This window comes from Euprymna scolopes, chromosome 42 (genome assembly GCF_053919585.1).
Source record: "Euprymna scolopes isolate OS-2025 chromosome 42, ASM5391958v1, whole genome shotgun sequence".
Taxonomy (NCBI): domain Eukaryota; kingdom Metazoa; phylum Mollusca; class Cephalopoda; order Sepiida; family Sepiolidae; genus Euprymna; species Euprymna scolopes.
The window spans coordinates 7,047,715-7,062,910 of record NC_136523.1 but is presented as its reverse complement, the minus strand read 5'-3'; the positions used below and the strand labels follow the sequence as shown (position 1 = coordinate 7,062,910).

The following is a 15,196-nucleotide window of genomic DNA, read 5'->3' as shown; positions in this document are numbered from 1 at the left end:
AAAAAAAAGTATATTCCTCAAATATTTTTGGGCGCAGCCCCCATTTTCAAGAGGTAACAAATGTATGTTATGCTGCTGCAGTAAGCTATGAAAGGAAGAACACCTTTGAAACTTTGAAAACAAGCAGGGTGATGCAACGTTGCCCGGGATTATGGCAGCATAGTCGACATACAAATTTCTATGCATTCTGAAACTAAGGAAACTATGGGGACTGAACCTCCTTTAAAAATTCAAATATATATTTTTTTTTAAATCCTGTTCACCCCAAACAAAGCTTACTACTTGGACATAAGGGGTTACTATTTAGGACCATGTTTACAGTTAGAGAAGCAAGTAGCAGGAAGGGAATTTCAAAGTCTAGCAGTCCGAGGGGAAGAAACTATTGCAATAGAAAGCTTTTCAGCATCCAGGAATCTCAGCAGTGAAGGAGTGGGATTTTGCTGCTTGTCGAGTCGGTCGGGGGTTAGGGTTGTTGAAGGAGTGCGATTAGTTCATTAGAGCATATTTCTTTAAAATACTTGTAAAACAGGCACAGAGGTGCAACACTGTGGTGATGAGACAGAAGTTGGAGCTTTGTTGACAGTGTGGGATCTATTAGATCCTATCCATAGACGCACCAGTCCAGATATGGCAACAATACTCCATGCATGGATGGCGTTGTAGAGGTACAGGATACACTCGGGTGTGAGCAATCTTCCAGCATGATAGAGGGAAGCCACCTTTTATTTTGATGAAATTTATAGTGTATGTATAAAGTCATCTGAGGAAGATGATAGTAGTGATTCTAAATATCTGTTTCTTTCTATCTGCTGAATGTCTATGTGTCACGTCTCTTGTTAAGGAGGGGTGCGGCCGAACTGTGTCCAGGCAATCAGGAAAATAAACAATGGAAATTCCAGCCGATCAAAGAACGATCGGTCCCAGGAAAAGATGATCTAAGCTACATCTAGGCAAACAAAAATAAACAATGGAATCACGGAATTTGTAGCGACCTGGATCCATGACGTCAATTGGTCATGGGTCAGACAAAAAAAACAGCAAAAGTGCAATAACAAGCTGGCGAGGAAATAGGTTGAGGTCGAAGAGATATCAGTAAAAAGAGGAGAGAAACAAAGCAACAAGCAGACAGTCAGAGAGACAGACAGATGCGGGACACAAATTGACACAGTTTGCGACCACCTCTACCACCAACTCCCCACTGTCATCATTGTGTTGAAGTGTGTATATTAAATATATTGTAAAATAAACTAAGTCTTTTTTATAAAAAAAGTGTCTCGTATTCATTGATAAATGAAATAAGTCCATTTTAATAGCTAGATGATCACCAGCCAGACATATATGTAACACTCTAAGTGACCCATGGAGAAATGACCCCTTAAAATTTTGAATACATATATTCTAATTTAATGAAATTAAAACCATCAGAGAGTTTTCCAAAATGTCAGTTTCTTCTTGCAAACCTGGAGGAGGAAGCAGTAAAAACATAAATATGGTGTTCTTAGTAAAAAAAAAATGGTATAGTAATGATTGTTATTTAATCCTGAGCAATGTCGGGTCATCCTGCTAGTACTAAACACTTAAATCTATATCTCATTTCTGTCTAATTTTCAGCGACGGCCAGCACGTGTAATGTAATTCTCATGAGAAATAACGAACTTAGTGAAGGCATCGAAGTGTTTGACGCTAACAACAAAAATGTTGGGACGTCGCTTGTTGCGGCGAAAAAGGTACGTAAGCTATGAAGAACATTTTTGCTTTAACAGACTTAATACTTTTTTTTGTTTTGCTAGGTTATTAAAAAAAAATTTATGCAAGGCATGAAGCCACTTGATGCTAGGTTATTAAAAAAAAAAAATTTATGCAAGGCATGAAGCCACTTGATGCTAGGTTATTAAAAAAAAAAAATTTATGCAAGGCATGAAGCCACTTGATGCTAGGTTATTAAAAAAAAAAAATTATGCAAGGCATGAAGCCACTTGATGTAAGGAGCTAACAAGAACAAAATATAATTAACCATTTCTACTTCCTTTATCATACTTCTTTTTCTCTTTCTCCCACTTATCCCAAGACTTGTGGATGGTGATGTTGATTCTAAATCAATGGACTGTTACTTTTGCCTATTTTTGACTAAAACGTCTAATTTTGCATTATATTTTCCTTAGTCTGTCTCAGAAACTATTGAACTGATTTGGCTGAAATTCTGTATTTACCTTTGTCATGCAGCAAATTAAATATTACGGTATCTGTTCGATGCACAATTAATTATTTCTAAAATTAGTTATCTAAAAATGCTTGAAAGGTGAAAAAATAACTTAAATAATGCACTAACAATGAAATACATTAAAAAAAGACAATAATGTTTTTATTCATGAAAAACGTATGCTTATAACGATTAACCAAAAATGTTAACTGGTCAGTGCTGTAGTTTAGCGTTATGTGCAAAAAGATGAAAACTGGTCAGTGCTGTAGTTTAGCTTTATGTCCAAAAAATGAAAGAGTGAAAAGTAGGTCTTGTTGAAACATAAAAAGGAGAACCTTCAGTGGAAGGAAAAAGGTGTTTGGGAAAGGGGATTGTGGGTTATTTTATAATATTAAAGTTATAGCAATTAAATTCCTAAAAGTTAAAAAGAAAAATGTAATCATAAACAAACGTAAAGTCGATATTGATAACGATAGATAGATGTTAAGTCAATATTGAAAAAAATACTTAATATATAATTTTTAAATATAATATTAACTAACATCAGATAAGTATCAATATATTTAGATATAATTTCGGATTTGGAGGTGAAGAAAATATGTTAGAAGACATTGGGTGGGGGGGCTTATTTACATTGATCTGTTAAACCAACGCATTTCAGGTGAAAACATTAATATAGACTTGTGTGTTATGGTGAAATTGGTATAAATTCCAAAAATAGTGAAAAGATGCTTGAATAGAAAAATAATTACATATAATTTATCAGATTATCGGGTTTTATTGTGGAAGTAGTGTTAACCATCTTGCAACAAATCAATTTACAATGTAAATTTCTAGATACAAAAAACTCTACTTAAAAAGGATGTGTCCTCTATAGTATTAGACCTGACGGAATGGTTAATTGTAGGTATTGACCGTTTCATACCCTCGAAAAAGTTTCAGCAAAAACCTAACAGCCAGCCATGGTTCTCTCCAGAATGTGCTGCTGCCATTGCGCACAGAAATCACTTTTTCCACTGTTTCCAACGTAATAGATGTATGAAAACTAAAGCCGCTTTCAGGACTGCCAGCAACCATTGTAAGAAAGTAATAAAGAATGCAAGAGAGTTGTATGCTCAATCTGTTAAGTCCAAAGTAGCTGAGCAGCGGCTTGGTTCCCACCAGTGTTGGCAAATACCAAACAGAATCCTGAACAGAAGCGTGTGCTCCATCCCAACTATTATCAATGGACCTGAGGTAATCTCGTCAGCATCAGACAAAGCCAAACTCTTTGTCAAGAACTTTGCAGCTAATTCTACCCTTTGCGATCAAGGCTGCCAACCCCCAATATTTCCTCCTGTATCAGAAAACATGCTATGTGATATACGTATATCTGTACGTGATGTTGCCAAGCTAATCAAAAACCTTGATTCCAGTAAAGCAACTGGCCCTGACGGTATTCCAATTATAGTACTCAAAAAACTTCAACCTGAACTAGCGCCCATACTTACAAAACTGTTTAAACGTTGTCTTATGGAGAATAGTTTCCCATCTCCCTGGAAAATTTCATCAGTATGCCCTGTATTTAAGAATTCAGGTGATCGCTCATCCCCCTCTCAGTACAGGCCAATAAGTCTCCTGTGCGTCATGAGTAAATTGCTGGAATCTGTGTTAAATATAGAAGTAATCAACCATCTCAACAAAAATAACCTTCTTAGTGACACTCAATATGGTTTCCGTTCTGCTAGATCTACAGCAGATGTCCTTACAGTTATATCGCATAGGATTAGCAAATCTCTCGACGGTGGCAATCTTTCTAGGGCAATTGCTCTTGACATATCTAAAGCCTTTGATAGGGTATGGCATAAAGGTTTACTTCATAAGATCGCTAGCTATGGTATAGCTGGAAAAGTCTTCTCAATTATTAAATCATTTCTTTCTGATAGGTTCATAAGAGTAGTAGTTGAGGGGCAAAAATCAGAAGCTCACAGTATTAATGCCGGTGTCCCTCAGGGGTCCATCCTGGGCCCAACTCTTTTCCTGATCTACATTAATGATCTTCCAAATCACATCCTTACATCATTTGTAGACATCTATGCTGACGACACTACCATTTATGGTAGCACATCTAAGACAGTAAACGACCAAGTTCTCTCCAATTCTCTCTCCTCTGATCTTGAGCACGTAGTACAATGGGGTAAGGAGTGGCTGGTTACTTTTAATGCATCTAAAACCAAGCTTCTCTCTTTACATCATCAACATTCTGATCCACATTTGTCATCAATTGAAATGAATGGCTCTCGTCTTCAGGAGGCCTCAAGTTTTGACAAGCTTCTTGGCTTGACCATTACTCCTGATCTTAAATGGAACACGTACATCAAATCTGTTGTCAAGGCCGCTGGAAAAATGGTGGGATCTTTCTATCGATCCGGTAGATATCTCACTGCTGATGCTATTCTCTATCTATATAAGAGCCAGGTACGTCCAAGGATGGAATACTGTTGCCACATCTGGGCAGGAGCTGCTAGAAAGGACTTGTCCTGCCTTGATAGAGTTCAAAATAGACTTCGTGGCCTCGTGGGAGATGTCCTTTTCTCTTCCTTGCAACCTCTATCTCACAGAAGAGATGTTGCGAGTTTGTCTCTGATGTATCGTTATTTTCATGGAAAGTGTTCGACTGAGCTTCAATCTATGGTCCCCCCTCACCAAGCTTTCACAAGAAACACTCGTCTAGCTGTAAACACTATCAATAATTTCCCCCACTCTTTATCTGTGCCTAAACCTAAATGTAGATTCCATGAACAAAGCTTCTTTCTTAGAACTGCACGCCTGTGGAATTGTCTTCCGTTTTCCTGCTTTCCGGCTGACTACAATATGGTTGTGTTCAAGTCTAACGTAAATAAGTTCTTGATGAGCCGTTCCATAAAAGTTATCAAATTTACCAAATTTTCATTACTAATGATTACTATATTGTCCAATTTCTACTGTACACTCTTTAACCCTTATCCTTGAATGGCCTCTTGGCCTTGATAATGTGGTGATCCCTATGTAAAAAAAAAAAAACTTACAAAATTTTCAGTTTTTGAAATGTGATGTGAAAATTTTTTTGTCCCTGCATACGAAAAATTTTCAGGATATGAAAAACACAAGTAACAAAAAGACTATTTCTTTAGGCACCTAATTCTTTGAAAATCTTTTTAAAATCGATGTTTTATTATATTTAAAAAATCTTTTAGCAATTTTCTGGAAATATTTGTGATTTTTATCTGGAAAACATTGGATTTTTTTTTTTTTTTTTTACTTATCCCCACTTAAATTAAAATTATTTTTAAAATTGAAAAATTAATTTACGTATTACAATTTTTCTTATGTTTGAAGAATATGGATTGGATGAAGATTTTCTATTTTAATTTTTATCGTACAGCTTCTGAAATTTTTGTAAGGGTGGAGGAGTAGCAGTATCAGAATTTTTGGGGAATTTTCAGCCTAGTCGCCATTTTGAATAGACACCTATCTTTCTATCAGATTTTAATAATATGAAAACGTAATTTAAACCCGTAAATTTTATTTCAATAAAACGAGCAAAGACCAAATTTTAATATCATAAAAGCTTTAATAGAGAAATAAACAATTTTATTTATTTTTCCTTCGATTTCTTCACTTAACATTACACGGATTGTCGAACAATAACATTACTTGAATCTTACGATAATTATTTTAACGGCAAAATAAAGAACTTACCTTGTTAATGAGTAAGATATGCTTTCTTTTAATCTTCCTGTATGAGAATTTATTCATATTTATGTATTATAATCCATGTATTTTTTAAATGGAAGGATTTTTCCAACACATATCGCGACAACGCGTGTCTTTCAAGAAAGTTGTAAAGACACCGGATGTTAAAATTATCATTCTTATCTACGGAAGCCTATAAGTGTAAAAAAACACTATCTCGATATTGGATTATATTCCTTCAAATTTTCCACTTTTAAAGGTTTTTGGAGGCGCTGAAAACGGAAATAACCATTTATATATACGGCAAACGAAACTAGTAGTTTCCAAGATAAAAAATTTTACAAATGGTCACAAAGTGGGGGGTCACTTTTCTATAATGATGTGACGTCAAATGGGCACCCACTTTATGGCCACATTGCAATGAACAGATTTGGCCGTAATTTTAAAGGAATTTTCGAGGGTGGCTTCATATTGACCCTATATGAATAAAGGGAGATAACATCGTCCTTTTTTTTAATGTGGGCGCCTTTACGCTATCGTACATGAAAACTGGGATTTTTCATTTTTGGATTTACACGGATTACGAAATGACGAAGATATGCAATGTTATTTTTTTTTTTAATATCTTAAAGAAATACCTGAATTTTTTATTTATTATACTATAAATCTGCATTATAGGGTTTCGTCTTTTTTTTTTTTTTATATCGAAAAAAAGGAAACCAGGAATTAAATATAAAAATATACACTGACCGAAAAATAATGACTGGAAAATTCTAAACAAAAATTAAGCTTCCACGTAAAAAAAACAAAAAAAAAAAAAAAAACACGTGGTTATCGAAAAAAGAAGGATTTACATTTTGGACTTTACCGGTAAATTTACAGTGATATTTTTTTGTTGTTTTAAATTTGAGTATTTTATTTATTCATGTTTTATCTTCAATTTGTGATATATAAAACGTGTCGACCAAAATTAATTATTAAAATTCTCATAGACATTTCAAAATGGGGGGGTGGTGAATTTATAAAACAACGTTTGTCTAAAATATTATATTCAGTTTATCGGAAAGAGCATAAAATTTTACATTCACCCTGAAAAAAAACGTAACAATTGAACGAATAGGAAAATTTTGATAGATTTTTAAAGTTTAAAAATTGAAAAATATTCATCTCATAAAAATCAATTGATTTCATTACGTAATAAAATGGCTCCCAGAGCGCACGCACGCACTTTGTAAACACTGTTTTTTAAACAATGAAAAATAATATTTCTATTATTTTTTAAACAACTTAAATAGTTTATTTTGGAAGCATATTCTATAAAGAAAATAAATAACCCACTTTAGAAAGAGAAATTACGAGTTTTCTATATTTTATTCGCAGTTTTCTGTTAGGGGTGTCAAAAATTCCCCCAAAATTCTGATACTGCTAGTGGAGGACTCGAGGAGTTATTATTTTTTATAGAAATCACAATTTAGCGATAAAAAAATAAATACTCCGTTTCACTTTGAATCCTTAGCAATGAACTAACCCTTTCTCAAAGAGAGAAGGTAAAGCATGGGAAGGTGAACTTCCTAGCAATGAAAAGGGCCATACCTTTGCCCTACAAATGATCACTATCAGTTATGTTAAAAGATAATCGATCAGAAATACAGATTGGGTTATCCGCTCAGGGGAGATAACTTTGCCAGAGTTCTTTCCCTTGTTTTAATCGTGTCTCGCAATGAATAGAAAAAAGTGGTCACATCTTCGAAAACATTATTTCACAAATTTCATTTAATTGAATAATGTTATATAATATTTTATTAAATGGTTGAAATAATGATTTTAATTATTAAATGAAATTATTCAGTTTTCTAAATTTTCACATTAAACTTGTATCTGCGTAAAGTGTTTAATTCGGCCATTTTCTTTTTTTTTTTTTTTTAACTTTATGCTGGTACTATCATCATCATTGTCATCGTCATATTCAGTTTAACATTCATTTTATATGAAAGCGTACGTTGGACAGATTTTAAGTGACCTATTTCTAGCTAAGTCTTTATTTATTTCTCTTTCTCTTAAATCCCTCCGTTATCATTATCTTTCATGTTTTCCTTGGACTTCCTCTTTGAACTGACCATGCTACCTCAACTGTCCTATATCAACCAACTCAAAAACTCTTTCATACTATTGAAGTTCTCTGTTCTGCACACATCTCTCAATACTGTCTAGATTAAATTTTCCTCTGAGGTCATCAGAACTAAACTTGTCTTTAAGACTCACATTAAACATCCATTGTATTTTCATATCGTTTCTCTTCATGCAACGTATGTCCTCAATCCTTACTAGCCAGATTTAACTTCCATATATTATCACACTATGGACCACATAGGTTGATATGCCATAAAACCAATCAATCAATATCACACTATATACACTGGTCTGATAGACTCTGTCCTTAGTGCACAGTGATAATGTTATATTGGTTAGTAATGGCAACAGTTTCCCTGAACTTACATCGTCCATTTACTCTTGTAAGAAGATATTAGGTTGGTGCAAAAATAATGTCGTTTTTACATGTATAGTTGAACGTCAAAAAACAACATTTTTGCACCAACCTAAGAACATTTAAAAATTACCGATTAGCAGCAAAGCATGGTTTATCTGTCCAAGGGAAATAACTCTTTGTCAGAGTTCTCTCTCTTGTGTCACTCATGTCATCTCACAAACTCGTTGAACTGAAAATGTTACAGATATTAATATCTGTAACATTTTCAGTTCAACGAGTTTATCAATCAATTTTAATGGGAACCCCCCCCTCAAACAAACAACAAAAAAAAAAAATCCAAACAAAACAAAAACAAGTGTAGCTAGTCATGTAAAAAAGAGAAGATCTTGCGTCTGTATATCGTTTGAATGTTTGTCCAAGGCGACTTTAAACATTGATATATATTTTGTCTATTTAGGCAGCATATTTTCATTAAGACAAACGTTATTGAACAACACGGAATGTTTCTTAATAAGTTTTGATTTATTTATTTATTTATTAGCAAAGATACTCACGCTTGCGTGAGACTTTGCTGTATGCTTGGATACCTGCTTCGTGGGCACCCTTGCAGTAAGTGGATGTTGTAAGAACCACATCAAATATGACTTTAACCTTTGACCTTGAAATATGGTGTGCACCATCGCTGGATAGGGTACAATCATTATTCCAGATTTGGTCATGATCGGTCCTGTGGTGAGGGCTGTAGAAGAGTTGTATGCGTAGACACACACATGAATACTACTACCTTATTGTTGGGTATGCATCCCTACTGCTTGGAATAATGAACTATTCCATGATGTCACTTCTGGTTTACGAAGAATGGTTTACGAAGTCTGTCAGAGACAGCCATGCGGAGAGTATGGTCGTCACCACTAGTCCAACAGTTGAGCAAAAATATCGCTCAATTTACCTTTTTTCATGTATTTTTGTTAATAAACTGTTCTTCCGTCAATTATTCAAACGCTAACACCACAACATTTATATATAGATTTATTTATTATTTTATTTTTTGGATGGTCCATCGATTATTTTTGTCAAATTGTCGTATTGTAAGCATTCTTCTCTCGTACTTTTGATTGCTTCATGTGCTTGTTTTCAAGTGGGGTGTTAGTCGATTTTATCAGACGGTGCGGCAATGCATGGCCTTTTTTAATGCATAATCAGACAACGCACATGGAATGTAATGACGTGCAAAATACCTGACTAATTAAAAATTAAAAAAAAAAAAAGAAGTTAACTTTTTTTGCCACTGAGACCTAAGAGGCTGCTATGAATTACAGAAATATCTGAAGATCTTTGTTCACATTACATTTAAATTTCTGCATTTTATTACAGTCGAGGAAGGATGAAACGAACAGGGAATTCTAAATTTTACCAGTTTGAGAGAAGAAACTATTAGAGTAGTGTAAAGTGTCGGCAAGACGATGTATATTTGAAAACACACTTGTTGCCATGAATGTCTTGTTTAAATAGCCCGCTCTCGCCTCTCATGCAAGCGGGTGAGTCTACTTCTATGGGAGTGGGACGCCAAGACCACTCCGGTCTTGTAACTGGGTGTCTTGGGTTCGATTCCACCTCTCCAAGTAGAAAGCTTTCTTATATCTCGGGAGCTCTACAACAACAGGATAAGATTTTGTGGCTTGTCGGGTTGGTTGGGGGTATTTTTGTTGTGTGGGAGAATAAGATAAAAAAAAAAAACTTAGTATGGTCACATATGGTGTTTCAAGCTGAGATTTGAAAACCAATAGCAATATTTCTTGTACAAGAACCCAAGTTTGCCCAGCTGGGCAAACTTGAGTCCTTATACTGGAAAAATATCCAGTAAATAAAACGTTGTTTAGTAAATCATTATTTTTTTGCATTTCCATACACCAAACACGGATATAAATATCACTAAAACATCCGCAGCTTCATTTCGATACCTTACTTGCCTGGGTGGGTTGTCGGCAGACTGAGATAAACTACGTCACACACACACAATAAAATCGAACTTTTTGATAATAACTTCCAGTGAATACCGGAAAAATATCCAGTAAATAAAACATTGTTTAGTAAATCGTTATTTTTTGCATTTTTATTTTTATTTTTTTTTTGCATTTCCATACACCAAACATGGATATAAATATCACTAAAACATCTGCTGGGTCATAAGCTTCATTTTGGTACTTTGCCTGGGTGGGTTGTCGGCAGGCTGAGATAAACCGCATCACACACACACACACACACACACACACATTAGGAAAATTTATAATAAGATATTCTCTTACTCTCAGCAAAAGTAATTTCATCTCAGTTATTTAGCATATTCCACATTCTTGGAAACAAAATTCAACTACTTCTCAGTCTTGGGTCAGTCTTTCAGCTATCAAGAATGATCTGCCAGTTCTAACCCTTATCTGATTGGCCCATCTCTGTGGTGGTCATCCGTTTGATCTCTTTTGAATAAAATCTTCTTGTCTAATAGCCAGGAAATGTATCACAACTACGTTAGTTAGCAAAAACGCTATTTAATAGCATTAAGATTTTTATCACTTTATTTGTAGAAAAGTCTTTCAAAAAACATTATTTGTTAAAGCATGTGAAACGATATTGATTTCTGAACAAAATGGTTGTATTTTGAGGATTTCAAGTGTTTTTTTTTTTTTTTTTTTACATGGAGTTCACCACTTATCAAGGCCCAATGGCCACTCAGGGATAAGGGTTATTGTGTGTACAGTAATCAAAGGGATAGTGTAGCAATAGTATTGGAAAATTGGTAAGGTATCATTACTTAGGGGGGGCGGTTCATCAGGAATTTGTTTGTGTTGGACTTGAAGACATCCAGGTTGAAGTCGGGAGGGAAACAGGCAAGCGGAACAGAGTTCCACAGGAGTGCAGTTCTAAGAAAGAAGCTTTGTTCATGATATCTACGTTTTGATTTAGGCACAGATAGGGAGTGGGGAACATTATTGACGGTGGTTTCAGCTAGTTGGGTGTTTTTTGAGAAAGATTGGTGAGGGGGGACCAGAGAATGGAGCTCAGACGAGCACCTGCCATGGAAATAACGATAGAACAATGACAGGCTGGCTACGTCTCTTCTGTGGGAAAGAGGTTGCAGGGTAAAGAAAAGGGCATCCCCCACCAAGCTATTTTGTACTCCGTCAAGGCAGGATAGGCCGTTTTTTGCAGCCCCCGCCCAGATGTGGCAGCAGTACTCCATCTTTGGACGTACTTGGCTTTTAAATATGACTATTTTAGTAGAACTATCTTGAAATATGTGATTAGCAAAAGCTTTTAATGGTCAATAGATAGTGTTATCTATAGTCTTGTAGCTGAGAAACATGTCTAAACTACGTTAATCTCTCTTTTTCAAATAATGTTGGTGCAAGCTTGTTTCTGGGCAATTAGTGAATGACGCTACCAGACTCCACTGCAAATCGGCAGCAGCCGTGACCATTGCTGGTGTGCTCTATAAACCTGGGAAATAATGATAGGCATGCACCAGGGTTCACTACTTGGCCCACTCTTGTTTATAATCGTCCTTGATGAGTTAACAAAACCCCACTAAAATGGTGAATTCTGTATGTGAAGTATATTATTATCAGTGCACCCAGTCCAACAGAAGAGAGTACAGTATTTAACTAATAAAATCTGTGTTTGAAATGGACAGTTTCAAATTTAATATGATAAAGATGAAGCATATGATATCTGATGCTAAAGAGATGATATATGGGTGCAAGTCCACAGCTCAACATAATTAAAATAACAAAAACAAGAAAAATCTTTATGATGTACATATGTTATATTCCAAAGGTCATATAAAATGATCAAGTAGTTTGTTTTAACTAAGAAAATAAAATTTTATGAGGAAGCAAGAAAGTTGTCTTGATTCTCCATATTTAATAAATAAAGGGGAAAACTCAATTCGAACTATAGAGATAAAAATCAGCCTTGTGATGGCTACAATCTATTATTAAAATTGCAAAAATCGTAAAAACCTGATTTTCTACATAAAAAATCTACTTAATCAATTTACATGGTTTTTGGAATTTGACATTTTTGTTCTGTGACGGGGATGTACACCATAAAGATTTTTCTATATTAAAAAAAAAAAAATTAAATTGAACTTTAGATTTGCACTCAATGTAAATACTCATATGCTGCATTTATAGCTTTGGTTCAAACTCTCTCTCTCTCAAAAAATGCACCAATCTGCAAGTGCTGTACCTAGAAGATGCAGCCAATTTCTTTTGCAGCGCCCCCATCGAAATCGTCCTCCTACTGAAGTAGAAGTTGTTGCAGATGTCCAGAAGGAGTCACAGAATACACTTATGGAGATAACACAATTGATTTCAGTTGTACTCCTTTCACCTCTTTCTGGTGACATCCTTGAGTTTAGCCGTTCATGAGTTCTAAATGCTCACTTGGTACTTAGTGCTCTGATGAAGACCGCAGTTGTTGAAGGGTCACATTCCATCAGATTTCTTTCTGGTGACATCCTTGAGTTTAGCCGTTCATGAGTTCTAAATGCTCACTTGGTACTTAGTGCTCTGATGAAGACCGCAGTTGTTGAAGGGTCACATTCCATCGGATTTCTTTCTGGTGACATCCTTGAGTTTAGCCGTTCATGACTTCTAAATGCTCACTTGGTACTTAGTGCTCTGATGAAGACCGCAGTTGTTGAAGGGTCACATTCCATCAGATTTCTTTCTGGTGACATCCTTGAGTTTAGCCGTTCATGAGTTCTAAATGCTCACTTGGTACTTAGTGCTCTGATGAAGACCGCAGTTGTTGAAGGGTCACATTCCATCAGATTTCTTTCTGGTGACATCCTTGAGTTTAGCCGTTCATGAGTTCTAAATGCTCACTTGGTACTTAGTGCTCTGATGAAGACCGCAGTTGTTGAAGGGTCACATTCCATCAGATTTCTTTCTGGTGACATCCTTGAGTTTAGCCGTTCATGAGTTCTAAATGCTCACTTGGTACTTAGTGCTCTGATGAAGACCGCAGTTGTTGAAGGGTCACATTCCATCAGATTTCTTTCTGGTGACATCCTTGAGTTTAGCCGTTCATGAGTTCTAAATGCTCACTTGGTACTTAGTGCTCTGATGAAGACCGCAGTTGTTGAAGGGTCACATTCCATCAGATTTCTTTCGGGTGACATCCTTGAGTTTAGCCGTTCATGAGTTCTAAATGCTCACTTGGTACTTAGTGCTCTGATGAAGACCGCAGTTGTTGAAGGGTCACATTCCATCAGATTTCTTTCTGGTGACATCCTTGAGTTTAGCCGTTCATGAGTTCTAAATGCTCACTTGGTACTTAGTGCTCTGATGAAGACCGCAGTTGTTGAAGGGTCACATTCCATCAGATTTCTTTCGGGTGACATCCTTGAGTTTAGCCGTTCATGAGTTCTAAATGCTCACTTGGTACTTAGTGCTCTGATGAAGACCGCAGTTGTTGAAGGGTCACATTCCATCAGATTTCTTTCTGGTGACATCCTTGAGTTTAGCCGTTCATGAGTTCTAAATGCTCACTTGGTACTTAGTGCTCTGATGAAGACCGCAGTTGTTGAAGGGTCACATTCCATCAGATTTCTTTCTGGTGACATCCTTGAGTTTAGCCGTTCATGAGTTCTAAATGCTCACTTGGTACTTAGTGCTCTGATGAAGACCGCAGTTGTTGAAGGGTCACATTCCATCAGATTTCTTTCTGGTGACATCCTTGAGTTTAGCCGTTCATGAGTTCTAAATGCTCACTTGGTACTTAGTGCTCTGATGAAGACCGCAGTTGTTGAAGGGTCACATTCCATCAGATTTCTTTCTGGTGACATCCTTGAGTTTAGCCGTTCATGAGTTCTAAATGCTCACTTGGTACTTAGTGCTCTGATGAAGACCGCAGTTGTTGAAGGGTCACATTCCATCAGATTTCTTTCTGGTGACATCCTTGAGTTTAGCCGTTCATGAGTTCTAAATGCTCACTTGGTACTTAGTGCTCTGATGAAGACCGCAGTTGTTGAAGGGTCACATTCCATCAGATTTCTTTCTGGTGACATCCTTGAGTTTAGCCGTTCATGAGTTCTAAATGCTCACTTGGTACTTAGTGCTCTGATGAAGACCGCAGTTGTTGAAGGGTCACATTCCATCAGATTTCTTTCTGGTGACATCCTTGAGTTTAGCCGTTCATGAGTTCTAAATGCTCACTTGGTACTTAGTGCTCTGATGAAGACCGCAGTTGTTGAAGGGTCACATTCCATCAGATTTCTTTCTGGTGACATCCTTGAGTTTAGCCGTTCATGAGTTCTAAATGCTCACTTGGTACTTAGTGCTCTGATGAAGACCGCAGTTGTTGAAGGGTCACATTCCATCAGATTTCTTTCTGGTGACATCCTTGAGTTTAGCCGTTCATGAGTTCTAAATGCTCACTTGGTACTTAGTGCTCTGATGAAGACCGCAGTTGTTGAAGGGTCACATTCCATCAGATTTCTTTCTGGTGACATCCTTGAGTTTAGCCGTTCATGAGTTCTAAATGCTCACTTGGTACTTAGTGCTCTGATGAAGACCGCAGTTGTTGAAGGGTCACATTCCATCAGATTTCTTTCTGGTGACATCCTTGAGTTTAGCCGTTCATGAGTTCTAAATGCTCACTTGGTACTTAGTGCTCTGATGAAGACCGCAGTTGTTGAAGGGTCACATTCCATCGGATTTCTTTCTGGTGACATCCTTGAGTTTAGCCGTTACTGAGTTCTAAATGCTCACTTGGTACTTAGTGCTCTGATG

At 36.2% G+C, this 15,196-nt stretch overlaps 1 protein-coding gene across 1 annotated transcript in view; it reads left to right on the top strand.

The window, feature by feature from the left end:
- LOC145266914 (sideroflexin-5-like) overlaps window positions 1-15,196 on the top strand; it is a 124,567-nt gene that overhangs the window by 58,566 nt on the left and 50,805 nt on the right. The window contains exon 8 of the mRNA XM_080122707.1: window positions 1,612-1,727. Coding sequence (XP_079978833.1) covers window positions 1,612-1,727 — 116 coding nt within the window. The remainder of the gene's footprint in view (window positions 1-1,611; window positions 1,728-15,196) is intronic.